General features: G+C 39.1%; 2 protein-coding genes across 4 annotated transcripts; one reads left to right on the top strand and one right to left on the bottom strand.

Moving 5' to 3' along the window:
* The first annotated feature begins 1,110 nt into the window (after nucleotides 1-1,110).
* Nucleotides 1,111-19,605, top strand: TRPV3 (transient receptor potential cation channel subfamily V member 3). 3 transcript variants are annotated; one of them, XM_032129603.1, is made up of 18 exons: nucleotides 1,111-1,370; nucleotides 5,316-5,438; nucleotides 7,878-7,982; nucleotides 9,566-9,652; nucleotides 10,295-10,452; nucleotides 10,743-10,919; nucleotides 11,105-11,245; nucleotides 11,437-11,717; nucleotides 12,350-12,526; nucleotides 13,197-13,355; nucleotides 13,778-13,879; nucleotides 14,455-14,528; nucleotides 15,169-15,334; nucleotides 15,811-15,877; nucleotides 16,212-16,483; nucleotides 16,906-17,018; nucleotides 17,630-17,700; nucleotides 19,427-19,605. In XM_032129603.1, the coding sequence occupies exons 2-18, from the start codon at nucleotides 5,320-5,322 to the stop codon at nucleotides 19,474-19,476; spliced, it is 2,319 nt and encodes a 772-aa protein (XP_031985494.1). In that variant the 5' UTR covers nucleotides 1,111-1,370; nucleotides 5,316-5,319; the 3' UTR covers nucleotides 19,477-19,605. The 3 variants fall into 3 exon arrangements, with proteins under 3 accessions (XP_031985494.1, XP_031985492.1, XP_031985493.1); XM_032129601.1 differs by having other exon boundaries at nucleotides 18,151-19,605; XM_032129602.1 differs by having other exon boundaries at nucleotides 5,279-5,438; nucleotides 18,151-19,605.
* Nucleotides 19,606-20,182: 577 nt separating this feature from the next.
* Nucleotides 20,183-26,901, bottom strand: ASPA (aspartoacylase). Its single transcript, XM_032129606.1, has 6 exons — nucleotides 26,495-26,901; nucleotides 24,445-24,640; nucleotides 23,206-23,299; nucleotides 22,670-22,777; nucleotides 21,977-22,086; nucleotides 20,183-21,456 (listed from the first exon to the last, which is right to left on the bottom strand). The coding sequence occupies exons 1-6, from the start codon at nucleotides 26,719-26,721 to the stop codon at nucleotides 21,244-21,246; spliced, it is 948 nt and encodes a 315-aa protein (XP_031985497.1). The 5' UTR covers nucleotides 26,722-26,901; the 3' UTR covers nucleotides 20,183-21,243.
* Nucleotides 26,902-27,995: the final 1,094 nt, after the last annotated feature.

Genomic DNA, 27,995 nt, shown 5'->3' with positions numbered 1-27,995 from the left:
ACCTCCAACCAAAGGGATCCCCAGTGCCAAATCCAACCAGCCCAGGCACAGCCCCTTTCCCCACGCAGCTCCTGGGGAGCTGATTCACTACCAGGAACTGTGCAGTGCTCCTGGCATTTCACACAAGATCTGAGGCAAATGTAATACCCAGCAGACCTGTTTTTAAAGATACTTTATGAACAGGAGGAGCTTACCTTAAGTTTGTAGATGCATTTTAATGCCATAATCTTTGGATTAAAATGCCTAGATCTAGGCTGTGGTATCTGAAGATATTTAGGTTTTACCTCCAAATTTTTAGTCTAGTTCCTACCAAAACAACCCGCCCAAACCTGACTCTGTTTTCCCCCCTTGTCTGAGAAAAGATTCCTGGTTTGCTGCCTGCATAGTTCCCCTTGAACTCCCATCTGATGATTAAGTCAAGACCAGCAGCTGTAAATACACCTTGCAGGTCTGACTGCAAAGACATACGAGTTTTTCACATCCTATTTCTGGTGATAATGCAAAGACTATAAAAAGAGCAGAGGAACTTTTGGTCACTCCTCTGGTTTGTCCCTCTGCATTCACCATTGCTCAACAGCTCCAAAGTAGAAAAGTAGAAAAGCCATTCCCTGTCACTGGTGCAGCACAGAGTGACACAAAGATGTGAAACCCAACTGGTTGTGTTCCCACAGCCCCTGTGGGGACATATTCATTCAAAACTCTTACAGGCAGGGGAAAATTTAAACACACCTGCCACGTTGTCACTGACAGCACTGTGAAAGAATAAGATTTTCCAACGCAGTTTGTAATTTTTCAAAGTAACAGCAAAACTTTTTGCTTGTTGGAGCACTTAGATCATTTCCTCGTTTCTGCTTTCTGCCTTCTGAGTAGGTCCATGCTGTATAATAAACGGAGTGTGACATAAAGGGTGTCATTTACAACCCAAATGCAGGTGCATAACCATTTTCCTTTGCAAACAGTGTGTCAACTGCAGAGCAGTGATCGCTTGAGATACTCCAGTGCTGCCATGAAGACACCTGTGAGCAACTCAGCTTTAGTAACACTCCAGCATGTAATTATTGCGTGTGTGTCATCCCACTTTGGCAGCTCTGAAGTCAAGAGTTGTTGTCTGGCCAGTTTCTCCCTGCTCCCTAATTTCAGATGGAGCAAACCCCGTACGGCCGCAGTTCCTCGGCGCTTCCCTGGCTCTGCTTCCCAGCTGAGCACACCGGATGCCTGGAGCAGGGTGGTTTTGTGTTTTTAGGATAGTCTGGAGCCTGAATGTGGTTTTACTCCTTTGGCAGATGAGTTTTGGATGTTGTCAGTGGGGCCCTGCTTTGATCTTCGCCGCCCAGATCCATCCATGCCGACATGGAGGTGTCGTGAGCAGGGTGAGTGCTCCGGGAGCTCTGGGGGTGTTTGGGGTGTGATGCTTCTGGAGAGAGGGAAATCTTCCAGAGACAAAGATGAAACCCATCCTTCACAGAGAGAATGTGTTTCTGTTGTGCTTCTTTCTGTTTTTCTACTTTGTAAATCACTCTCCTGAGCTGTGCCACGCTGATTCCTGGGCATTCAGGAGTGAGGAAGGATAGGCCTCATTTAATTTGTATTTGTCAGCCTGGAACACTGTTGCACTTCCTAATTCCTGTGCCAAGGGGATCCAAAACATAATATCATACAAGTTAAACTTTACAGAATCAACTAGGTTGGAAAAGACCTTTGAGATTGAGTCCAACCTAAAATATTCATCTTCCACTGAAAGTTTCAGCTACTGTAGTGACCACTGAAAGCCAAATCCCTAGACTAGTAGAATAAGTTATTTCAACTCAGGAAAGGTCTTCTTTTTATTTAATTCAGAAGTAGGCAGGTAAATAATCTCAAAGCATTTTTCCTCAGGGAAAAACATTGCTTTTCAGAGTTTTTAAAAAATTTCTGTTAGGAAAAACCTTCATGGGAAAGTAAAAATTTCTCACCAAGAACATTTTTGATGGCACCTGATGTTTATGAATGCCCCTCGAAAGTTTAAATATCTCACAGGAAGATGAAGCTCTTCCTACCAAGTGTAAGTTTCTGCTGATAGGACTCATAAATAATGCAGAAAAGTCAGAATGAAGTTTTATCAGCTTTGCCCTCAGGGAAGGGGTTTATTTTTTATGGGCCAGTAAGAGTTAGGTCGTAGGTGATGGAAAGTGTCATGGTCTGTTGTGAGGCCCCTGTGAATGAAACAGCTCTTGGCAGTCACTTCTCATCCTCTGCCCCCAGGGAAGAGGAGACCTTTGTGCCACAACATCACAGCTGAGTGTTTCTTCTGATATGTAGGATTCTCTCTTTAGCCATATCATATAAACTGTTACTGAGATATAAAGATACAGATACATGTGATTTTTCTTGTTCTCAGATAAGCAGAAGGTGAGTCTGTGATAATGTGTAGGAACGGCAGAATTCCATTCACCATTACAGATAAATTCCCTTTTCTTACCCCCAGCACGCTGGAGGTCAGATACCAAGCCCTCGGTGTCCTCAGATCCCCTTCAAAGTAATTCTTAATACTGTAAATCAATGCAGGGGTTTTGTCTTGCTGCCCACTTTAAATAAGCCACTTCTCTGGTGGCCTGTAAGTGACAATTAACGAGATAATGGGAGTAGAAAATAGTTACAGCCAAAGACAAGACTCTGTATCAGGTTACACAAGCTACACTACTTAGATCTGACACTTTTCAGGCTGCTGCACTGTTTTTCTCTATCTGTCATAGATTACAGAAAATGATAGTGCACTGGAAGCTGCTGATGAAAGCCCAGCTTAGTTTTCATCTCAGCACACAATTAATTGTGATTAAAAATGAAACAGACGCTACCTCAGCACTGTAACAAGGTACTTCTGCTGTGGTGCCTGCAGTTATTTACTTGGGCAGACTCAGATCTCATTTTAAATAGACTTTTTGGCTGGGATACAGTCACATCTCTGCTTTTGAAAGCGTAGTGCCTCTATACTTAAGGAAATCTGTTCTCTTTTTCCTTCCCAAATTGCTTCCTTACATCGCTGATGGTTCAGCAGTCCTTCATCATCCAACACAACTTCAGTGCTATCTTTGATAATTTCCCACCTCTCCTCAGAGGTGCAGCCTGTTCTTGAGTCACTGCTAAAATCTCTGTGGTGAAAACCAACTGCAAATGGGGCTTTGAGCTGCTGCCCTTGCAGGAAGGTGTTGCCATCTCTGAGCAGCTCCAGCATCACTCACAAACGAGAGGCTCTTCCCTGTGTGCCTTAGAAATTTATTTCATCTTTATTTCTCCAGCTCTTCATTCCACTCTCCCACCCCTCTGACTTCACACCCCTCCCAGCTGTGCCCTTCTCAACTTGGCAACTCCTTTTGTTGACTTTTGGACATTTTAGTCCGTTCCCAACTATTCTCTTCCTTTAAAGTCACTTCTTTTGTGTATCTATTTAATGTCCATCACCACCACGGTCCCCTTATATTTGATTTATGCCGAGTATCCCATTTGCATCTTCCTCAGGATGGGAAATGGTTTTGGCTACACACTGCTTTGTATTCTTTAAGTACTTGGTAAGAAGCAAATAGCAGAATTATTTATGAACTAAGCAAGACAACAGTCATTTGTTTTAGCTGTGTTTAGACTAAATGTTTATCAGTGTATTCACTGACACAACATGTGTCTGGGGACTACGTGAGTGCCATTTCCAGTGGCACAGACAAACCCCCTCTTCCCACCTCCATCGTGGCAACTCCAAGTTCAGCTCTTCTCTGCATTTACTAAAAGCTGTGGTGTACTTCATATGCAAGTAAAAATATTTTCCCTTTATAAATTACTTCTATGAAAGCTGTGATATGAATTCTTAGGGAATTCATCCAAACTAGGAATGTTTCCTAGGGTGAACACACCTGCCAATGGTGGAAAACACAATAAAAATTTATTTTCATGCCTGTTTCTTCAGCCAGCCTTCACAAGGTAAGGAGTCCTTTCCAATGTTTCAAGTTCCTATTCCATAGAGTGCCAAGAGATTACAGCTGCACTTAGGAGTGTTTGGACCCTGTAAGTTCTCAGTTCTCTCTACTTGGGATTGAAAATTGCCATAATTAAACATTTGTTGTTTATGCATTAATAGACTTTCACTCAAATACCAGTGTATTTGATATTCCTGGCTCCTCTCTCATACCAGGTGTCATGTCTTTTCAAACACTCTTCCCAATCTGCTTTCTGTATCTTGATACTCCCATAATGAAGGAATCCTGGTGCTAAGGCACACTGACAGCACTGTGACAGGAGCAGAAAGTTTCTGTGTACATTTGTCACATTGAGGAAAGTGGAGTAGGAGGGGAGAAAATGTGTAGTTCATTTTGTTCAAACTTTGCAGGCAAATTATTTTTACCATTTGTCCTTGAGTATGGAGGGCACTCCCCTGGTTTCCTTGGGAATGAATCCCTGACCTCATAAATCTTACTGGGTTTACCTTCACTGAATTTTAATGTATCCTGAATTCACCTTCTTGCCTTCAAATTATCCTGGGTGATTTAAAATGATGCCCTTGAGTATTAGATTGAGAAACAGGGAGATGGTTATTCATTATTACTGACAGAATTCAGGGTGTTCCTAGGCAGGTAACATGCATCAAGATCCTTTTGTGGCATGTGCTGGTGGTCATTTCCATCCAGTAGAATCATGGGTTTTTTCTTTTTTCCTGAAGAAATGTTAGGACATCACCAGGATACAAGCCCTGGATGTTATCCATGTGATGGTTTAGCTGAGCTCAGCCTGGGCATCATATTCAGAGTCTGCTGCTTCTGCTGTTCCAATGCAGTGAGAACCTTCAGGGATTTTTCTTTGTTCTCTTCACATCTGGAACCTTCCTTCATCTGTTTTCTGTTGCACAGATCTTCCTAGAATTTGCCACTTTTCTGAAGTTATCTTGGACAAGAGCAGACTGCTCAGATTAACTGTAAATGTGCACAACTTTAGGGCTACTTATAAAAGTCATCGTGCTCTTTATGTTTCTCTAAATAACACACACTGTCGCTGTGACTGACAGGCTCCTTTCAGTTTAATTTAGGCACAGGCTTGAATTTATGGTTCTCCTGGTACCACTTTTAATGGCACTTGCCATAGACTGAAATTTAATGAGTCATGTGTATAACCTTCCACATTTGATGCATGAAATGGTGGGGGCGTGTGCTTAACAATTGAAAAATGAAAAACTCTGGGGAAAAAAGAATCAATATTTGTGTGTTTATACGTGAAGAGGCTGTAAACAGGCAATTTGGTCACTACACTTTCTTCAAAGGAACAGGAGTCAAGTAATTGACATCTCTCTACTGCAGAAACATGATTAAAGATAACAACGAAATTCTTCCACTAATGGGCAAGAAAACAAACCCACCTGGAATTCCCCCTGCAAACCAGCAAGAGAAAAAGGTGACTGAAGGCACTCCCACCAAGAAAAGGTAGGCTCCAGCTCAGTCTAAACCACTAAAACTCCCTGCTTTATCTCCTTTAGGAGATCTTTGCACTGAAATACCACCAACATCTTTGTTCTGTATAACCTCACAAGAATCTGATCTAATGATGGTTAATGCTTCATACATAAAGTGATCTTTTTGTAAGAGATCACATGGAAGAACACACCAGGTTTTATGTAAGAGTTGCTGGCCTGAAAAAAGGGAGCATTTCAAACTCAGCCTGACATGGAAATGTGACAGATTGCGGAGAGCCAGAGGGCTGGGAGAGCAGGAGGTTTGGAAAATCCTACCACAAACAGAAACCTAAATTCACTCTATTTTTCATTATTCTGATGAATGAGACTTCTTTGCTGTTTTATAAAATATTCACTTTCATTCATAATTTATATTAGAGTATTAATAAAGGGATTGAGGGTTTGTATTTAATATGAATGGGGAAATAAAAGCTGTAATTCCTGCCTGATACTATGAAGTCAACTAAGTTACTGTGGAGTGAGGATGAATTTTCATTCATAAACTTTTCATTCTGGATAATTATTGGTTATTACAGCAATTTCTGAAACTCTGAAGGCCTGGCCAATTGTGGCTGTTCTGACATTTATAATTCTCAATAATCAGAGGAATCACTTTTCACAGGAATTGTGCCATTAGTTATTTGAGATCCACTGCTTGGGTGGTCCAATTTATCTTTTTGCCATTAAATTCAAAAAGATAAGCTCTTTAGTGGCATATGAGGGAGACAAAGTGTCTGAACAGCTCGTGATACACCCAGCACTTCAAAAAGGGGCGATTCCATGGCAGACCGTGTAGTTACAAGAACATTGCCAAAGCCAAGCCCTCAATTACTTAACTCCTATCTCACATTCATTGTGGCCTCAGGAACAGTAACCTTGGGGTTTTTCCCACCTCTCAAGGCAGAGCTCAGGGTGTGGCTGGCAGCATTCCTGTAACACACAGCACCGACATCACGTGGATTTTAATGCAGGGCTTTAACATATTCTATTAATTATATGTTCCAATGCTGCTTTATCCTCTTCCTTCAAAACTCTGCCTCCAACCACCCCACCAGCAGCTGCTGCACTCCCAGGGTGGCGTTTCTCACTCTCAGCGTGTGTTGGCAATATTCGCTTTCTTGAAGCGGCATTCCCTGCTTGAAGGTCCTGGAATTTGGGTGGACTGACAATCTGTAATTAAGCACAGGAAATCCGAGGGGCAGGCGGGGAGGAGGCTGTCAGAGGCTGCTGATGTCTGTGGGCAGAGCACCCGGCCACGTCAGCACCTGGCTATTTGATGGCACCCTGCTTTGCACGGTGGATTTTGGGGTGTTCCTTCCCCCCATGACATCCCCACAAGCCAGGAGAGGTGAGGTCTGTCAGCCCCCAAAGCAGGGTTCCCTTTCCAGCTGTTGGGTGCCAGAGTTAACACCTCGACCACCAAGCCTTTGGAAAACGAGATGAACTGGATAATGCTGTTTTTAGCAAATATCAGCAGGTTGTTCAGTAACGAAACACTGCATTTTAGCAGCAGTACCTGTACTTTACTTCAACAAGATTTTTTGGGGGAAGATGCAGTTAGAAAAAAAAAAAAACGCCCTGTGGACAAAACCATAAATATTAGGTGAATTGGAAAGGTTTTGCAGGTGACTACTGCAACATTTTAGAAATGTAAGATGGTTTCTGAACAACAGCCCCTGTGGGAGTTGCTGCTTGCACCACTGAAACTCCTCTGCCTGTGGTGAGCTGTAGCAATGTTTTACTGAGATCCAGTAAAACCAAGCCATTGATTTTTGCCTCTCAACTCTGCAGGCTTTTAAAAGGTGAAATCTTTCCTATTACCTTTTCTGTGTTGTTTCAAATTTTATTTCTTTTCACTATAAATATTTATATAATTATTTTTAGGGAAAGTAAAGTTAAATGTCATGCAGGCAAGAGGACACATTCAGGCCTGGCTGGTGGAAATGCCTGATGTCACTGAACATGTGACCTTTCAAACTTTCTGATTTCATCATTATCACTGCTGATGGGCTTGAAATGATCCATCCTGATGGCTCCTGGCTGGAGAAGCAGGGACTGGGATTAAAAGCAAAAAGCGTTTGTGTGTGCAGGACACATGTGTGGCTGGGCAGGGACAGGAGCTGGGTGCAAGGCTGGTTTAGAGACTGCTGCTTACACATGTCGGGATCTGATGCCATGTGCTCTAAAAATACCTTGGGAATTTTGCCCATCTGCCTGCTTGGAAGAGCTGGGCACAGGCTGGAGGTTGGGATCCCCTCAGGGGAAAGCAGATAAGCCTCTGCTCCAGCTCAGTCAGGTTTAATGCCAGGAGAGATTAATTGTCAAGCTTGCCCTTGGTAGTTCTTTTCTTGGTTTACATTTGGGCTTGCCTTTTATCACTGATATTTTTTAACTGCACTGTCTTCAACAGTTCCCACTTTTTTCTGGAGATTGATGGCTTTGAAAGCAGTGCAACTCCCAATAACACCTCTCCCCCCGTGTTTTCCAAACCGATGGATTCAAATATCCGCCCGTGGTAAGTTACAGATGCACAAGCAATGGTCCTGCTGCAAATATATCTATTTGCTTCCCAGCAGCTTCCCCTCAATTCTCCTTGGGCCTCAGTGCCAGGATTTCACATGACTTTTCATAGTTTTTGGTCGCTTCAAAGACAGAACTTGACTGGAGATTTATCTTTGGTTTTATCTACTGCTGTCCATTGCATGGAATAAATCAGGCCTCAGATTGGAATAAATTTAAAATAGGTGGTTTTTTTTTAATCTTAGCCTCTTATTAATGATGCATTAGAACAAATTCCATGCTCTCATTTGAGTGTTTTCTGCTGTGTGAAGGCCACAGCTTAATTTAGCAGCCCCTCTTCCCAGCTGGCTGCTGATGTGTTCCCTCTATTGCTCATTAACAATCAAATGTGGAAATGCTGAAGCTGAAATATTCAAAGCAGCCATTTATGCTGAATGAATAGAGAAAAATTATGACTGGGAAGAATACACTTAATTTAAAAAAAATGTGTGGGGTGCTAACAGCTGATAATTACCAGTAAGGGAAATATGTAACAAATCTGGCATAGACCCAGAGTGGCCAAAGGTTTTTGTGTCTGAGGATGTCTGGTCAGCTTTTAGGAATGAGCTGACAGGCTGATTTTGGTTTCAGAGGAGAGGTGTCCAAATTTCCCCCTTGCTCAGGAAGTGACCTGCACATGTGCTTTGTCACCACATTACTCAGCTTTCTGCAGACAAGTGGCAGATGGAGTAAGAATGGACTCAGAGCTCCCAGATTTATTTCAAAGGGAAAGGAATACCTGCAGAGCAGTGCTGAACCCTTGCATTGCTGTCCATGCATCTATTTGATCAATATTTAATAGCTCAGATTCCCTAAATTATTAACCTGAGTTAGTTCACCCAATCTGAACCTTAGAGAAAACAAAAGTACAAATAAAAATCTCATTTATTCTAATTTTTCTAAGTCAGATCTACTTTTAGGACTGTGTGGAAATTATGTACAGCAATTACAAAATATCAATGCAATTGAAAATCCTTTAAATGTATCATCTAAATATCTATTTAGGGCCCAGTCCTCAATTTCTTTCAAGTCAGCCACAAAACACTCCTGAGTTGCCTACAGTGTTCTGTGTAGTCAATCTTTAGGTAAATCACTTTCATTGTGGGCTTGCAACCCACTTACTGCCACTGATTTAACACTTGTTTTGTGCCAGATGACAAAGTAAGCACGTGAAAAGGAAGGATGTCAGCTTCAAGCATTGAGGATGATGCATAAAAAAGCAGTGATCATTTAAAAAAAAGAAAAAAGTTCCCACAGTTTCAGGATCTGTAGTGAAATAATATAATAAAACACAAAGCAGATTGCTTTCCTAATGTGGTCTTTTAAAAAATATAATAAAATCCTGCGAGACTCTTCATTTTTATCACTCACTTTAAAGTTCCTGTGGGAGATAAAATGACAGAATTAAAAGGCCAATGTCAAACTGGACTAATTTAAGCTCCAGTGTAGATACTCTGTCCTGCCATTGACTGTTTCTTCATGCAATCTGCCAAAATACCTGCTAGCATCTAGGCACATGTGCTTTTCTGTTCTCTGCAGTGCATCTGGAAATGGGGAAGACATGGATTCCCCACAGTCTCTTCAGGATGATGCCACTGAATACAGCCCCAATGTTGAGAGTTGTGGGTGAGTGGAGACACAAATATTTCTCAGCACATTTTCAGCTGATTAATTCTGTGGTAGGGTAGATATTACCTATTTTTCCTGCAGTGTTTTAGGAAAAAAGGTCGTGTGTGCATGCCTTTCTGATTCTTCAATAATTAAATGTTGAAATAAACAACTCTAATCTCTCAAATCTCATACTTAGTGTGAGGATCCTTTATATATAATGTGTGTTTTATCATAATGGCAACACAGGACCTACACACCACAATTAGGCATGGACTATTCCTGCTCGGGGGAAATATGAAATTCTTCCTTTTTCCAGAATAAAGGATGATCAGAAAGTGGTGTAAGATGTGAGGTTAAACTCTCTTCTGCTGTGAGAGAGAAGGTGCAGCTGGAGAGCAGCTTTTTTCCTAGAAGAATGGATAAACTGGAAAAAACACAAAGTACTTGAAAAATGTGGTGTTTTATTATAAACCCCCTCTCAATAGCCCACTTACTTGCAAATAAGCAATGTGAGAAATGTTCTGAGATATCCATGGAAGTGGGGCAAGTTCGTGTGGTCTGGGGCAAGTAATTGTATTTGGTTTTCCTCTCATTAATAAAATAAAATAAACCAGGATAAAGTAACCAGCAATTTCATGATGGTTTCTCGCAATTCAGTGCTAACACATCCCAAGGCCCTGAGCTGACAAGTGCCAGGAAGAAGCTGAAGAGGAACCTGTTCCGGGCAGTGTCCGAGGGGAACGTGGAGGAGCTGCAGCGGCTGCTGGCAGAGCTGAAGGAGCGATCGAGCGCCTGCACCAACCTGCCCGTGCCAGGTGAGCTGGGCACAAACCTGGGGGGGGGTTGCCAGCTCTTCTGGTGGCTCAGGTGCAGTCTAAACCTGGGAAGTGTCTTTATTTCCCTGTGAGTTTGGGAGTTACGGCACTGGGACGCCCAACAGGAAAACCAAGGGCATTGGTTGCCCTGGTGCTCAAATATAAAGTGAGCAGAATGGAGTCATGGTTTGGCAAATAGTTTACATTCTTCTGTATCCCTCGGATTTCACCCCTAATGAACAGAAGTTTAATGAGTAACAGTGATCTGATCTCAGAATTCACTCTTGTAGATTACCTGATGAAAAAATTCACAGCTTCAGACACCGGCAAAACTTGTCTGATGAAAGCTCTGCTGAACATCAACCAGAACACAAACGAGATGGTGAACATGCTCCTGTGCTTTGCAGAGGAAAATGGCATTTTGGAGAGATTTATTAATGCAGCATACACAGAAGATGCATATAAAGGTATTGCCATCTGATAGCAGTTTCAGGTACATGGCTCAACATGCCATCCATAAAATAATGATGGTTTAAATCCCTTAAACCAACTTCTGTTCATTATCCCTGGTGCCATCCATTGTGAAACATCATTAATGTTTCAGAGTGCGCTTGAGAGACTCAGCCCTAAGTTCCTGTGTCTGTTTTTTCAGGCCAGACAGCTCTGAATATTGCCATTGAGAGGAGACAGTATGAAATCACCCAGAGCCTCATTGAAAAAGGAGCTGATGTCAATGCCCGTGCCCAGGGTATTTTCTTTAATCCCAAACACAAGCATGAAGGCTTTTATTTTGGTAAGTGGAATTGAGATATTTCTGGAAAAGTTAAGAAGGAATGCCCAAAGTTTTATAAAACAAGCTCAATCCAGTACAATCAATATGTAAATGTGCTTTCATATATTAGTATGCTTAACACAATATTTTCTCTTCTGATTTGAATGCCTGAAATAAAACATGACCACTTGTTGCATTTTATGATCCTGTAGGTGAAACTGCACTGGCTTTAGCTGCATGTACCAACCAGCCTGACATAATTGAACTGTTGATGGACAATGCCAGGACCAATATTTCCTCTCAGGATTCCAGAGGAAACAATATCCTCCATGCATTAGTTACCGTGGCAGAGGACTCCAAAACCCAGAATGACTTTGTGATCAGAATGTATGATATGATTCTGCTGAAAAGTAAAGACAGAAATCTGGAAACAACCAAAAATAAGGAGGGTTTGACACCACTGCAATTAGCTGCAAAAACTGGGAAATTAGAGGTGGGTGTGATTTCAGTAGCATCTAAGAGAAACTGGTGCTCTGACACATCTCTTTCCAGGCTGGCTATGCTGTTTTGTATCAGTATTTGGTGAGCTAATTTGGTTCAAAACACAAACAAATATTTCCACTGCAACGTTGTTTTTATGCTTCAAGGTTTCTCTGTAACTCCCCCCCTCTACAAACTACACAAGCTGTTTAGAACCAGCCTTCTGTTGTACACAAATTCTGCATTCATCACCAGACAATTCCAGAGAGCTCACTAGAACTGCTCTGCTGTGCTGCTGTAGAATTTGGTTTTGATAAATCAACTGCAGCATAAAGAACTGACAGTGGAATGATTTAGAAAGTAATTAAGTTAAAGGAAGGCAAAAATGAGCACATGGAAAATTGTGCTTTCATGCTTTAGAAAAATATCTGAGAGAAAATCTGAAGGCATTAAAAATGCTGTACTTATTTCTTAGAGGTTTTCTATCTCCAGCACCCCTCACTGAGTAACACAATTACAAATACATTAAATTGCACAACTGTACATAACAGGTAAAAGGTGGGAGTTTGGGCAAGTATGGTCATGTGCTGTCTCCTTTCCCATGAACAACACAGCTGCTGACAAATGATGCTGTTCATGTTTTAGATTCTGAAGTACATCCTGAGCAGAGAGATCAGAGAGAAACCCAACAGGAGCCTGTCACGAAAATTCACAGACTGGGCCTATGGTCCTGTTCAGTCTTCTCTGTATGATCTGACAGAACTGGACACCACTGCTGACAACTCAGTGCTGGAAATCATTGTCTATAATACAAATATTGGTGTAAGTTACCTATTTTTAAATAAAATATGTATTTTTTTCTAGCAGCACACCCATTTCAGATGTGTCAGCCTAGGCAACCGAGTTACTTCTAAAAGTAAACAGTAATTTTTGGTTCTCAGTTTTTGTATCAGGAGCAAGATAAATTTTATACCTCTGGACATTGTCAACTGTAAGCAAATATGCATATTCAGCTCCTGAAACACAGGTGAGGTATTTTGGGGGTGTCTTTTCCTGCATTTGAAGCCTTAATCTGCCTTCTAGAGGAACATAAATATGGCCGAGCTGGTCAGACCAAATAAACTTTACTTAACAGGTTTGTATTTTAGGTGTTTAGGAGTGTTTGCTTTTCAAATCCAGAATTTTGCATTTGCTGAATTCAAATCCAGCCGCAAAACTTCCAAAGGAAGCAGGACCAGAAGTTCACAGGACAGTTTTAGCTCAGTCATGATTCACCAGGCTGAGAACGGCAGCTTATCCTGGCAGGAGGGGGAGTTGTCCCTTTGTCCGTTCTCAGGGTGGGTCTGACACATCCCTGAGCACAGAGGTGTTTCCAGAGCAGCAAGGATGGAATGGAATGAAATACACAAAATTCATGCCTGAAATTCAATTTCCTTACAGGCAGCAAGTTGAAATATTTAATTTTTAAAAAATCGTCTTTCTTTCTCCTCAGAATCGTCACGAAATGCTGACTTTGGAGCCTCTGAATTCACTGCTGAGGATGAAATGGAAGAAGTTTGCACGGCACATGTTTTTCATGTCCTGCTGTTTTTATTTCCTGTACAATGTAACATTAACATTGGTTTCCTACCATAGGCCTAATGAAAATGTAGTGAGTACAGCAGCTGAATCTCACCAAATTTTACTGACTTAAAATGCATGAGTATTTCCTGAATTGTATTTAAAATGCTGAAATAAAACCAAATATTTGAATATCTGGGTGTAGAGAGACCAGGTTCTCCTACATCAGGGTGGGAACACCACATTTGCATTTTGTGGAAGTGACCTAAAATACAAATACATGATACAAAGACTGTTAAATTTCTAAAAGTGTGGAGAGGGTATTTTGTTTTCCTTTAAGAAGGAAACTTCTGATATTTCAAACACTTCTTTTAGGGGGCTGATTGTGTAAATAAGAAGAAAATTCTCACTGGAAGGGAAGAAATTGTGAGCCCAGGGTGTGAGGGTTTCTGGTGCTTTGCCTTTTACTCTTCAGGGATGGAACTGAGATTTTCATTCTGGATTGTCTTGCAGGCTCCTCCTTACCCACTCGCTCTGACCCGTGGGGTGGGGTGGCTGCAGTTGTCAGGACAGGTGATGGTTATGTTAGGAGCACTATTTTTAGCCATAAAAGAGGTAAGACCTTTTCATAACAAATACATAACAAAATACGTAAAGAACTTCTCTAAATTTATGAATACACTGATGATGATATTGGCAATACACGTGGAGTATCTGTGATATATGTAATTTTTAAATCTTTGGTACAATCACTTATTCAGAATGAGCCTGGTTTTATATATTTGAATACAACTGTGACACAAACATGAGGGTATTTTCCTTTCAAATTCTCAGTGCAGAGATCGATATCAATATTGTCAAATTATTGGCTTTAAGGACAATTGAATTGCAACTGGTAATGAAAAGAAATCCCACGGTATAATTTTGCCATATACTGTAAGTAATGGCAAATGTAAGTAAGTAATGGCAATTAATGTAAGTAATTAAAAACAGTAACTGAAACTATGCCAGAGACAACAGAATTTTAACCTTTGAATTTACAGCCCAAAAAAAAAATTAATTCTAGAAGTTACCATGTGTTATCAGTAGATGGATTAGTTTTGAACACCAGTTAAACTATTTTGAAAAGTAGATTTTGAGGCCTGTTTTCTCTTCCACCATGCCTGTAATTTATGTATCTGCCTGCACAGAGTGTAGCCATCTTCCTGCTCAGGCCCTCAGACCTGCAGTCAATTCTCTCTGACGCCTGGTTCCACTTTGCATTGTAAGTTTGACATGTATATATGTATATTTTATACTGTATATAAAATCCTTCCCTCTCTCATGGTCACAGAGAATGTGCTCCTGTAGCAGATATTCACTTTTTCCTTGAAATTATCAGTTTTAGAGGGATGGATGGAAGTTTACCTGCAGCTTTTCTGTAACACAAACTGTTGGTTGCTCTGTTGGTAACAATACCAGGGTTGATAGGCATGGAGTGGATTTTTCCCACCTGCCAGTGTCTTCCCTGTTTGTGGAAAATCTGTAATTATTCTATCAATTCATTAAGCTAAAGCTGCAATTAAATAGCTTCTAAGATATTATAATATTCTAAGATATTATTATAATAAAGACAGATTTTTAATGTCTCTGCCAGCAAAATCTGCATTAACTAGCTGTTTTGGGGAGAATAGTTTACCTAAATTAAGCTTTAATAAATTTAATCCTTATATGTTAATATACCACTTGCACTGACCTATTTTATCTTTAAACTATAATGGTAATTTCATGGGGAGAATAAAAAGCAGCAAGAAATAACAAATGAAGCATAAAGAGCAAAGAAATCTTGTTTTCGTATTTTTCCATTCTGTTGTTGGTTTTGTGCTAGTAATTTCTCTTTTACATATATGTTTGTTTTTTAACAGTTTTATACAAGCTTTGCTTGTGATCTTCTCTGTCTTTTTGTACTTGTTTTCCTACAAAGAACACCTGGTGTGTCTTGTTTTGGCAATGGCCCTTGGCTGGGCCAATATGCTCTATTTCACCAGAGGTTTCCAGTCCATGGGCATTTACAGTGTGATGATTCAAAAGGCAAGTTTTTCCTTTGTTTTCCTTTGTTTTACAATGATACTCCATTGTTCCACAATCCAAGTCAAGTCTATTCAGCAATTATATGTAATTTATACTTAATTTTGAAATGTTTTATTTCCAGTTTTTACCTATTATTTCAGCAGAACACACTATATAATTTCAATAGCAGGAACTAGTTTATATCTTCATATTGCCATTTTATTGCATTAAATAGGTGAGTAGCTTGTGTTTTTTCCAGCTAATGTAGTTCTGCAATTTAATTGCATCAGAATCTGTAATGTCTGTATTGTACAGAATTAGTCACTCTCAGAAGAACACACCAGGCTTGAGATAAAAAATCAGACCTTTGGGTTTGTTTGCTCAATGGAAGCAGCCTGATGCTTTAGTGTGTGCCTCCCCTGTATCCCTGTAGAATTCATAAGCACAAAACTAGTTCTGAATTTTAATTTCTGTCCACTGTTTCATTCCATTTTTAGGTCATCCTGCAAGATGTGATAAAGTTTTTGGTTGTCTATATCGTGTTTTTGCTGGGATTTGGTGTAGGTAAATATTACTGGAGAAAAGCACTGATGCTCTGTGTGAGTAAAAATTTTAGCAATATTATGAATAAGAACCCTGTTTTCATGATGAGAGCTCATGTTGGGGTTTCTTCTGGATGTTAAGTTTAGATGTGAACAGATGAGGGATTTGGCTCGGTCTCAAATCCCTGGAATTTCATTTGGATGTGGGCTCTTTCTGCTTCCTGGAGCTGTCATCTGGCTGTGTGTTGTGGCTGGGAAGCTCTGGCTCTCTTAAGCATTTTGAGTTCTTTGGGATGAAATGCTCTGTATTCCTAAATAATGATTGTGACTGAAATTTCCTTGTGCTTTCTTCCCAGCTCTTGCTGCACTGATTGAGACGTGCCAGGAGGGTGGGGAATGCCATTCCAACAGCAGCCTGGGACCTGTCCTGATGGATCTTTTCAAGCTCACCCTAGGACTGGGTGACCTGGAGATCCAGCAGAACTCCAAGTACCCCGTTCTGTTTCTCCTGCTCCTCATAACTTTCGTTGTGTTGACTTTTGTTCTTCTCTTGAACATGCTGATTGCATTAATGGGAGAAACAGTGGAGGATATTTCTAAGGAGAGCGAGCACATCTGGAAACTCCAGGTTTGTTTGGGAGTTTGCCTGGTGGAGTGCAGGTGCTTGGGCTGAAATCCTCACACTGACAGAACAGGTTGGGTGTTAACAATAATCTCCATTTGTGTTTGGGAGTGAATAAGTAATTGCAGTATTAGAGAATTGTGGTAACTTTGGAATTAACAATCCTAAAGGTGATATCATGGCTTGGATTTCCAACTCGTGCACTGTCACACACCTTCATGACTTTCATTCCCCTGGATATGTCACAGCATGATGTGTTCCACTATTTTTCCAGGAATCTGTGAATCCCTATTTGCACAAATCATCAGTGATGTGTTATTTGCTGTTGTTGGTGTTGGCTGTGGGTGGAGGTTTGACCTGTCATAAACTGCATGCTGTGAAATCAGAGCATGGCTAACCATACTCATGTAACTGTTTACTGTCAATAGAGAGCCAGGACTATTTTGGAATTTGAAAAATTCTTACCAAAATGTCTGAGGAAAAAATTCCAGCTGGGAGAACGGTGTAAAGTGGCTGAAAATGACACCAGGGTGTGTTTAAGGTAAAGCAAAATAGAATCATGTGCTATTAATTCTGCTCTCTCTATGTTGCTTCAAGTTTATTTCTCCTTAAAACCCTCTTTAAAATATTTCTATTATCTCTACAAATTATGCTATATGTACAAAAATATGATTTGGTTCCTTTTTCAGTTGTAACCAATTGTTTAAATAGGGAAAATGTACAAATTTTTATGTAGACAATTTTTTGGTAAGAAAGCAGATTTTCATCTTCCTGTGTTTTTACCGTAGAAGCATCAAATCTGCTTGCAGTAAATGTCACTTTATCATAATCTCCTTTGAATGTCAGCTTTAAAGCAATCATAGTTAAGTTGATTGGTAATTGATGACTACCATATTAAAGAACTGTGCTGTTTAATGAAAAATATTTAAATATTTCAAGATTGTACTACCAATGTGTGAAATTATGAAGTTGTCTTAGTATTATTCTCATGTTCATATAGTGCCTAACACTGCAAAAGACATTCAGGCTTTTAGTCCCAACAAAGCAGGTGGTAAAATGTCACAATCCCAGGAAGGAATAAAGGGGAAAGATCAATGATGTAGCTGGGGGATAATGCATGGTGATAACACAATTTATGTACAATGTAAACAGGATTAATGAAGTGAAATGGACCGAGTGGAAAACCCATGTTTCATTTATTAATGAAGATCCAGGGCCAACAGGTACTGTGGAATTTTGACACCTTATTTGTACAATCTCTTCTTCTTAGAAATGCTTTTTTATACAGTTTTATACCTTTAAAAATATAAACTCTTCTATTAAACCACACATTATTGCTAGAGAAACTAATGGTTAATATGGCAGTGGTGTTTAATTACTTTTAAAGACTTGGAGAGAGGGCTGGTTACAAACAAGTTTTGTAATATATATATTGGATGACATAAGTGTTGGCCAGGAAATCAGAGACATCCATCTGCTGCCAGGGCAGGAGTGTCCTGGAGAAATGAGCTCCCTCTGGGATGAAAAATGTCTGTAGAAGATATGGTAGCAAACTGAGAGCTTGCTGTTTAAATAAATACATCTTTTTAACAACAAAAAGAAGTGCCGAACTCCAATCTTGCCTATACAGTTTCTACCATATCCTGTTTTGTTTACAATGCATTTTTTTGCAGATCCAAGCAAAATTCAAGATAATTCAAGAACTAATAGCAAAAACACCCTGAATACGTTTGAAGAAATGGATGATTTGCCTGAAACTTCTGTCTAGTTGTGCTGTGCTTGACATGTGGCTCTTCTGAAGGTTAAAAGCATCAGCAGTGGATGCTGAAAGCTTTGTGGCTGTTTTGGACAGCTGTAACCAGCTGGAACACAAACTTTCAGTGACACAGTCTCATGGCTTGAACCCATGTAGCAGAGCAGCTGAGCTGAAATAAATGGGACTATTTCACTGGGTCAGTTCTGAGCCTCTCAAACTGTTGCTGTCCAAGTTTGCCTGACGCTCCTCAAACTTGGCTCAAGATGTTTAACTGGATAAAAAAGGTCAAATGTGAGATATTTCTTCCTTTTGTGGAAAATTAAGGTCATCATGATCCCAATCTGCTGATTTTTGGACTCTCTTACTCATGAGAAACTCATTTTGTACACTAAGAAAAAAAAAAGGTTCTTGTCATGGAGAAAAGCAAAGCATTTCAGTTCTGAAGACGACTAAATGAAGTAGGTTATTTTGAAATAACAATGTTCTGGGCACATTTGCAGCTTTTGCATTGACTGTCAGTGTTACTGGAGGCTTGGTTCCACAAGTTGGAAAAAGCCTCCTCACGTCCCAGGAGCTTTGCCTGATCTGTTTTCCTCTGTGCAATCCCCAGGGTATAACATGGAGTTTACTGCTGTTTATTTATTGCTGTGTGTCTGTGCCTTCCCATAGAAAAACAGGGCAGAAATATAATTCCTGATGGAGGACATTTGCTCCAGTCACATCATCTTTACATTTCCTCCTTGGCTTTTCCATGCTGTTGCATCTTCCTACATAAAAAGTTACCACACTAGAAGTTCTTCTGAATTAATTTTTGCATTCAACCACTTCAGGAAAATAAGTAGTCAGTATTTCTTCCCCAAATGAACAAAATGAGTTCAATGCAATGCAATTCCAGACTTTATTTTTCATTCAGAGGACTCTGTAATGCATTTCTGTAGCTCTTATTTCACTGCCTGTGATGACCAAGTACTATGAATTATATTTTTAGTTTTCTATTTTATGTGTGTGTATATATAAGGAGAAACATTTGTTCTGTGTACTTTTAAATTTCAGTCAACATGTGTCTCCAGTGTCATGGCTTTTCATCAGAATTATTCATGTGGTGCCTGTTTTAAAGGTGCTATTTTAGGTAAGACTCAGGGGAACTCAGTTCTGTGTTTGAATGATAATAAGAATTGCATTGGATTTTGCAGCTGTGGGCAAAATGATCCAAAAGACTTTCTTAAGACAGAAGAGAGCGTGAGGGAACCCTCCAGTGGGAAGGATAATGCAAAGATATTTACAGGGATGGTGAACGTGGGTCCTGCTGCCCAACCAGCCTCCTACAGATGCTGTATCCTGAGTTTCCAGCCATGGCCTGGATGGATGGGATCCGAAGGAAACTGAAGTTGTATTCTGGCAGGGCACAGGAATTTGAGGGGAAGGACATTTGTGTACCCACAGACCACGTAACACCTGAGCACTGTTTGGCTTTCTCAGTAGGAGATTGTGAGGATGAGAAGAAAAATTCCGGCGGTCTTGGAATCTTTAAGCTTTGCTGGTTAATTTTGCACCGAAGCTGCCAAGGAAGGACTGCACAAGGTCTGTTTGGATTCTTTCAGTGCCAGTTTTTGTACAAAGGGAAAAAAATACCTCTTCACACATACTCAGGAACCAGGCTGAGCCATGAGGCTCTGGTCACTGGAAACACGGAGATCTCTGCGCTGTGCTGAGGCCACTCTGAGCTGTGAAACAGGGAAGGCACAAAAAACCCTAAAAGAATGTGCTGTGCCACTGTCCAGGTACAAAATGGTGTGGATGAACCAAGGAGCAAGCTGGGGGTGGTTTCTAGAAGCTCTCACTGAAGATATACCCTCCTTGTGTGGCCACAGAGCTCGGCCACCTCACATGAACCATCTGCTGTCTCCAGGCTCTTACCAAGGACACTGAATAATGACTAGAGCAGGTCATTCTGTGCTTTTTATACCATGTTTATTTAAATTAAGGAAATAAAACTTGTCATTCAATAAACATTCTGCCCTGTGTTTTTATTTTATTGCCATAGGGGTTAAACAAAGGCGAAGAAAAAATACTTTAAATTTAGTAGTAAATAAAGACAACATCACTTTTCAGAGGTAGAATATGGGAGTTATCTGGACAATTAATCTTTCAGTAAATAATTAATGTATCCTTATGCAAAATTCTTAATGTTTATCACCAAATTGTCAAATACATTAAAAACAACTTTAGAAAACTAATTAAACCCCCATTTTTTCCTCTTTTTAAGATATTATGACAGACTTTGTCTCTACAGACACAGAACAAGTCTCCCCATATGGGATTCTTCCTAATTTCCATTCTGAAATGCTCAGGTATGGTTCGTGCACTGCTCTTCATCAAAACCAGAGTAACTGCCTAAATCTCGACTTAGATCAGAAACAGCTTGAATTAATTGTGAAATACACTGAAATATAAGACTTTTTAGACTGTATTTCTCTGAAATCCTGGTTCTAGCTTGTTTTTATCTTTCTACTTACAAAAACAAGACAAACCCCAAGGCTTTCACTTCAGCACAGTGGGGGTCAGTCACATATGCAGATAATATCATTTATTATACACACCCTCCCCCTGTTTCTCTCTGCCCAGCTTTTCCTTTGTCTCACATTTTCTGTGTTTACCTGAGGAATTAATTTCAAGGATCAACCCATTGTAAAAAGTGTTGGTTATTGAGGTTTGGGGTTTTGAAGTAGAAAAGCTGTAATTTTTATGTACAATGTAGTACTGTGGATGGAGCTTCTTCATAAAAATTCCATAAAAATATTTATAAATTCTTTGCATCTCTAGGAGTCTATTAAAACAATAAAGAGTCATAATCAGCATTATGACAATAGGTCTCAAAGTGCTCAGCAAGGTTAATTAAATTACAATTTAAAATTAGATTCTGCATTTATTTATCCCATGAGTTACTTCTGAATGACCCTGGACTTCACAAAGAAACCCACTTTTTCTATGAAAAATCTGTAATAAGCTCTTAAGAAGTGCTCTGGTCTGAGACTGATGACCTGAGGTGTTTTGCAGTGAGTTTGATTTTCTCTGTTTTTACAAAAGCTTGGTTCTTTTCATAATATGCAGCTTCATTAATAAATGTTGGATAGACTGTACAGTTCCCCTGATACGGAATTATTTCTCCACCAAGAGTCAAAAATAGAGGATCACCATTCTTTAGTGGCTGCCAGTCTTGATCCTTAAGGAAAGAAAATAAATAGAATACATTTACTTTCAAGTTTTTGTGTATTTTATGTGATTCCTGAGTTAATGCTAATTATGCTAATTTCTGCAGTTTATGGCAAATGCTTTTAAAATAATTCCTTTTAATCTTAATACATAATTTTGTGTGTCTGGCCCTCATTTTCAGAATTCACTGGTCTAGTGAACTAGAAGGAAACTGCAGATGCTCATAATTGATTGAAAACACACTCATTTTAGAATTAAAAGTTAGGTTTATATTCTAAAATATAAGCTATCCTATTGTCTTTTTCTTTGTAGTGATTTTAGATTCAGTGATTCCCAAGACAGTTCCTGAAGTAATGAATGTATGACCTCAGTGAGAGAACCTAACCCTAGGGGAGGTCTAAAGTATTCAATAAAACCCATTGGCAGTATTGGCATTTTAAATATTTATTACTAAAATATACAACAATGTAGCAGAAGCAACACAGGAATAAGTAAAAAATGTCACAAATGGAAACTCTTCTAGAATTTACCTGTAGTTTAGGATGAATTATAGCAGTAATTTCACCATTCTTATTCCTGGGATAATCTACTTTCTCCATTATTTTAAACACCTCGATGGTGCATGGTGGAAATTCCTTTCCTAGAAAGAATAAATGTAATTTAATGTCAAGATTAAAAACTGCCTGTTAAAAAGAACATTGCATTATTTATTCTCTGTAGAATGGCTCAAATCATCAGGTTGTCCCCTCAAAGCCAAGTTGCAGAAAGATGGTCCAGTCATGTATTTGGGCATATGAAGTCCTGGTCTAAATTTGCCACTGAAATGTTACTTTTCAGTTAAAAGTATCTATTTTGTAGACGACGAAATCAATGAAAGGTCTGCTTGCTAGTGTTGCAGCACAGAGTGGTATCAGTGGTGTTTAATCTTTACTATTCCAGCACAATAATGGAAATTCTGACGTGCATAACTGCATTATTTTCCTTCTACTTAAAAAAAAAAAAACCAACAAACCTGACAAAAATATACTCTGAAATAATTAAAAACATTTATTTTGCCAGAGCGTGTTTTAGGTATTGCATAGGTCTGACTTTGGTTTTAGAGAACAATTCTCCCCCACCTTTTACCTGTTTAACTGTAGAAGGTTATAGACCAACCAATTTTTAAAAATATTCTCATGAAATAGTCCACTAACATGACACAGGAAGCTATAATTTCTTATTACCTTCATTAAAAAGTTGCACAAAATCAAGGCCATGTTTGACAATCTTCCTCATTTTGTCCAAAACATCACCTCTAGCAACACCTTGTGGCTGGGGCCCCACCTCAACACCTGTTTGGAGATGAGGGAGATTATTAATGTCACTTAATGTCACCGTCACACATCACATGCTTACACTGCACAGCAAAAATACGTCTGATACATCAGTATTTAATGTTTAAGAGGGATAGTAAGGCACAGAATCATGTGGCTTTTTAAGGTAAGTAAGTCCTTCTTATAAATATTTTCTGCAAAAAGTGGGTTAATTGAGTTTAAGGATTTCCATCTGGCTTCTGTATTTTGTAAGCTAGAACTCTGATTGTGTAAATCAGAACTCTTCAGAAGAATGGATGATTATATACATTTGTTTTGGTAAATATATTATCAAACAGCTTCTGGTGATCAGAGCACTCTACAGAAGTCAGCGAACACATCTGAAAACAGCCATATTTTAAAATCATTGATGGTGGGTTGGAAGAGCCTTTAGATTTGATATTTACCAACAGGATGTTTTGCCACAGATCGAGTTGTTGCATATTTCAGGCTGGGATGTTCAATCAGCAGAACAGGACAAGGTTCTGGAGCCAAAGCGTTCTGTGGAGATGGTTTAAAAACACCTTTGTTATGCAAATGGTTTAAAATGTTGTGCCACAAAAGATTACTGATGCAGAAGTGATTTACACAATGTCTTCAATATGTTGCCTTTATTTCAGGGCCCTCAAGGAAGTAGGACATCTTTAGAAAATGCACAAAGCTGTGTTTGTTGGTGTCTGTTCCATTAGCTGATGCCAGGCAGCTCCGCTGAACCAGAACTGAGCACAGTTCTAGTCTTGAACTGCCAGCAGAGAAAAAAAACCTCTTCAGCACGGTTCCAAAACTGAGAACTGAAATGCCATAAAGCAGATTTCAACTATTTATTTGGGGTTAGACTCCAGTTCTCTTATGGGGACACAGATTGTGAATTAAGCCTTATTTTAATCTTCCTTATTGACATTTTTGCTACTTGAGGCTTCTTTCTTGATTACTGCCCACCATTACTCTTCATATAATTTTAGTCATAAGCTTTCTAGATCTTTTATAGGGATATTAACAGAATACATGTAATAAGAAAAAAAATGTTAAAAAAGACCTTGTTTCTAAGGAAAAAAAAAAAATTAGAATTCCACACCATTGGCCCAACCTGGATTCCATCAGTCACTGTCCAGGTCACCAGAATTCAAATTATGCTTAAACCAGCACTTCTGCAAACCTCACTCTACCAAAACTTATCAGCTTCAGGAACAGCAGAATCAAACAGCTACTAAGGACACATCACTGATAAGGGAACATTTGTCATTACCTACTTCCATCATTTTTTTGCAGATCTTTATTTAATGAAATTAATGTCTAACTATTTAGCCTGTGTGACCCCAAGTTCCTGACAGATCAGTGTGAAAGCAGATTAAACTGCATTAATTTTCATAGTTGTTATTCTAAGTATTCCTCTTTGCCCATCAGTCTTTAATAATGCTCATTTTAATACATGAAGATATGATAAATTTAAATCTGAATTACCTGATATTATAATTAAATTAATAATTGCCTCTGATTAAAAAAAAATCATCCTATGAGTAATGAAATATTTTAAACGGTTTTGCATAATAAAAAATAGTATATTTAAAGAAACTACAAAATAATATATAGTAATACAACATTACAACTAATAATCTATTTTAATAGTTCATTTAAATTAGTTTTACCTTGATATAATGAACCATTTGAATTGTAAAGTCATCCCTGGAGTTTTCAAGAATAATGGTACCACCCATGTTAGAAGTGGTGTTGTGAAGGTCAAAAATAAGGTCATAGGCATCATCACTACCTTTGGGACCAAATATATGATTGATTTCCTGAGCCCTCCTCACTTCATATGGAATATCTTCCACCACTGGCCTGCTGTTAATATCAGCACAAAGAAATTAGTAAGCTCATTCCATGGCTTTACAATCAACAAAATATGTATTAGCCTTTTCTTTTTACTTTGATTCCAAAATTGACTGGAGTTGAAATCACCTGTTTAATTACCAAACTTAAAATTGGCTGAATTTGTTGATGAAAGCAGCTAAGATTGTCTTAGAATTGTCTTATTATTATGTGTCTTGTGCAGAAGGGTATTAAAATTAATCAAATTTTGGCTGGAAACTACTTATTTCTCCTTACACCCCAAAATTTCCCCCTATGCATAAAACTAACAAAAAATTTAGCAACAACTCAGAGCACTTCCAAGACTGGATCCACCTCCTATTGTAGACCATATTCAGACATCAGTTCATGATGTTTTGCCTTGGGACATCACCCTCAAGGTCTTTTTAACTTGTTTTATTTCTTGTCTTCTCATGATCTGGTCAGACCTTTACAGTTTATTCCTTTAGATTCTTAAGGCTCAGTGAAGATTTTGCTGCCTCAAATTTGCTCCTCCAAAGTTTTAGTGCTTGCAATTTCAGGAGACTCTGTATATTGCATAATTCACCTTTGTATTCTTTAGTTCTGCCCTTAAAATTCAACATTTCGTCACATAAGACTGTTAATTAATACTTTTTATTGAAGCCAATGGGACTTCCACCATTACTTTCAGTAGTATCAGGATTTCACTCTCCTTTTTCTGATTTTGTAAAATAATTTGTAATCTTGAAGGTTCTACACTTAAGGGACCAGGGGAAGGTACTCCAAACACTCAGTAGTGCTGTAATAGGACCAGGCAACTTCACAGCATTTACTGAGAAATATTGGTTAAAATATGAAGACAACCTGCAGGTGTCTTAATATGGTGTTTTTTCAAGTGTTCTGTGTTCGAAGCAGCTGAAATCAAACAAAACCACTCTTTTTTTGGTATGTTTTTCCAAAGTAAACAATTAAAAGAATGGCCTCAATGCTTCTGTGTTAACATCTGCTTATCTTAGATATAATAATCAACAACAAAATTCTAAGATGAAAAGCCAGATGGAAAGATGTGTACGGTAAGAGTAACTGTGCTTGCAAAATATACACAGTAAGTATTTCTTTCTGTGATATTCACCTTTACCATTAAAACTTTTCCAAAACAGAATTACCTGGTTAGCAACTATACCAAGAATGTTTACATAGCAAAGTACTCCTCTGGAACAGATGTCTCAAAAGCACAGAAACATCAAATCCTATTAAAAATTTAAGAACAGTTACTATTTTACAGAAGTTATACACAGTATTTCTTCTAAAATAAGGAGTCAGTTAAATTATTGAGATTTTTGGCTATGCTTTTGCCTTAGAATAGATTATTTCTAACTTGAAGTTTTTCTAATTTCAAGTTTTCACCTTTTCCTGTACATAACTGGAATTAAACACACCACCCTGATTTCTGTGCCATTCTGTCATATACTCAGATGTCTGTTTAAGTTGCTTTTATCTATTATTTCTTGGAAGTCTAATTGTATTCAGAAGAGCTCCCAAACTGAATTGCACAAGACATGAGAAATAATGACTCTCTGACTCAGAACAGTGGTACTCCAATTCACACAAATGCAGCTCATCTAATACTAATTTAAAATGCTGTTTAGGATAATGTGTTGGTTTGAGACTGATTTTACCAGCAGTAGAAATGAATATGTTAACACTCATGCAGTTTGTTCTTTTTTTGGGTTAAAGGTCAGTAATTTCAGTTCTGGGACTGCACTGTTAAAGTAGTAGGGGAACTTGTGTTTAACATTTTAATCTGGGAAGTATTAAACTTTAAAAAGGAGGAAGTAAAACAAGAGAAAGCACAACTGCTCTTACCCAAGACTCTCGGAGTCAAAAACCCGGTTGAGATCACAGTCAATGTACCTCGTGCACCTCTCCACAGCCCTGGGGTTGGTGAGGAATGGTTTCACTTCCACTCCTGGTCTCTGGATCTCGGCTCCATCCTGCTGCCAGTGCCTGACCAGGAGCACCCCCGATAATTCATTGCCATGAGTGCCCCCGAAGAGCCCGACCCGTCTCACCGGGGCACACGGGGAACTCATGCTCTGCAGCAGCTCCAGCAATTGCTGAGGGCAAAACACAGAATAATGCTCAAGGAAAACTTTTGTCTCTGGTGGGGGAAAAAAAAAAAAAAAAAATTCCAGTAGGAGATTCTTTCTTCTGGTTAGGTCAGATGCAAAAGAAAGTGAATTAATTTCCCCCAAGAGTTCTCGACTCCCGTTTTGAGGCGGGATTTTCCAACCTGACCCACCTCCCTCCCCAAGGAGCCTCCCCTTCAGTTTCCGTATTTAGTAACATCTCCGAGGCTGTTAATGGCACTGTTACATAGTCCAAAAGTTAACTCTGGGCAGTCTTTATAATATATGAACTATTGGTATATCCTGTACTAATGAACAGTGGAAAACATTGTTTTTACACTTAAATGTCAGGCATTTTTGCACTGCACACTAGGTGTAAGAGGTATTCTCCCATATAAGTTACATAAGTATTACAGTATACAAGGGCAGAATGATTTAAAGTGAGCAAGCCCAGCAAAATAAGAATTTTATCCTGGCTCTAGTCCAGCACATAATGCTGAAACATCAAGTATTTTCCTCTAAAAAAAACCCAAGAACAGCTGAGTTCCTCAAAGCATGTCGTGGCTTGTACGACCTTCTTTGTTTTAGAAATCCAAAGAACAGTGATTAGAAGGAACACGAGCTGAAATTACAGTGCAATTTATGACGATTGGCTTACCCAGAGTTCTGGCTCCAGTTCTATCTCAGGATCTGCTAATTCAGACCTCTAACACATTGAAACAGCTTTGCTAGGGACAACCCTCTAACTTCTGCAGTCTCTTATTAAAAAGGAAACAGATCTAAGACCACGATGGGACAATAGTTCTGTTCTCCCCCCAAAAGACTTTAGTCAGCAACTTTTCTTCCATTTCCAAAAGTGTTCAGAAAGGCTTCTGAAGCTTAAGCCAAAGAGCAGCTGTAACTTCCATCCTGAGAATCAAAACATTTAGAATAAAAGGTCTTATTAACAGAAAAATAAGTTTTATTGCTGTAACCGACAGAAGTATTTGCAATTGGTATCCGACACACGATATAAACATAACAAATATTAGATTGCAAGAGAATAAAGAATGTTTATTGAAAAATTCCTTTTTATTAAGATTATACCCCAGTGACTGAGACAGTATTTAGCTAATGCCTGGGAGAGGCTTTAAAACCCAGACTGGCTGACTGTAGTCAAGTTCTACAAAAGTTGCACTCTCGGTTTATGCTTTCAGATACGCTGAACCTTACAGCAAGTTAATACAGAGAGATTGTTT

This window comes from Corvus moneduloides, chromosome 20, assembly GCF_009650955.1.
Source record: "Corvus moneduloides isolate bCorMon1 chromosome 20, bCorMon1.pri, whole genome shotgun sequence".
Classification (NCBI taxonomy): Eukaryota; Metazoa; Chordata; class Aves; order Passeriformes; family Corvidae; genus Corvus; species Corvus moneduloides.
The sequence above is the reverse complement of the archived record's forward strand: the minus strand, read 5'-3'. Positions and strand labels throughout refer to the sequence as shown.

Excerpts from the sequence above, each read along its gene's own strand:
- TRPV3 (XM_032129601.1), top strand. The coding sequence starts at position 5,320 with ATGATTAAAGATAACAACGAAATTCTTCCACTAATGGGCAAGAAAACA. Across the intron at positions 11,246-11,436 it reads GCATGAAGGCTTTTATTTTG|GTGAAACTGCACTGGCTTTA; the intron begins GTAAGTGGAATT and ends ATGATCCTGTAG. Across the intron at positions 12,527-13,196 it reads TCTATAATACAAATATTGGT|AATCGTCACGAAATGCTGAC; the intron begins GTAAGTTACCTA and ends CTTTCTCCTCAG.
- ASPA (XM_032129606.1), bottom strand. The coding sequence starts at position 26,721 with ATGAGTTCCCCGTGTGCCCCGGTGAGACGGGTCGGGCTCTTCGGGGGC. Across the intron at positions 24,641-26,494 it reads TTTGACTCCGAGAGTCTTGG|CAGGCCAGTGGTGGAAGATA; the intron begins GTAAGAGCAGTT and ends TGATATTAACAG. Across the intron at positions 22,778-23,205 it reads TGTGGCAAAACATCCTGTTG|GTGTTGAGGTGGGGCCCCAG; the intron begins GTAAATATCAAA and ends ATCTCCAAACAG.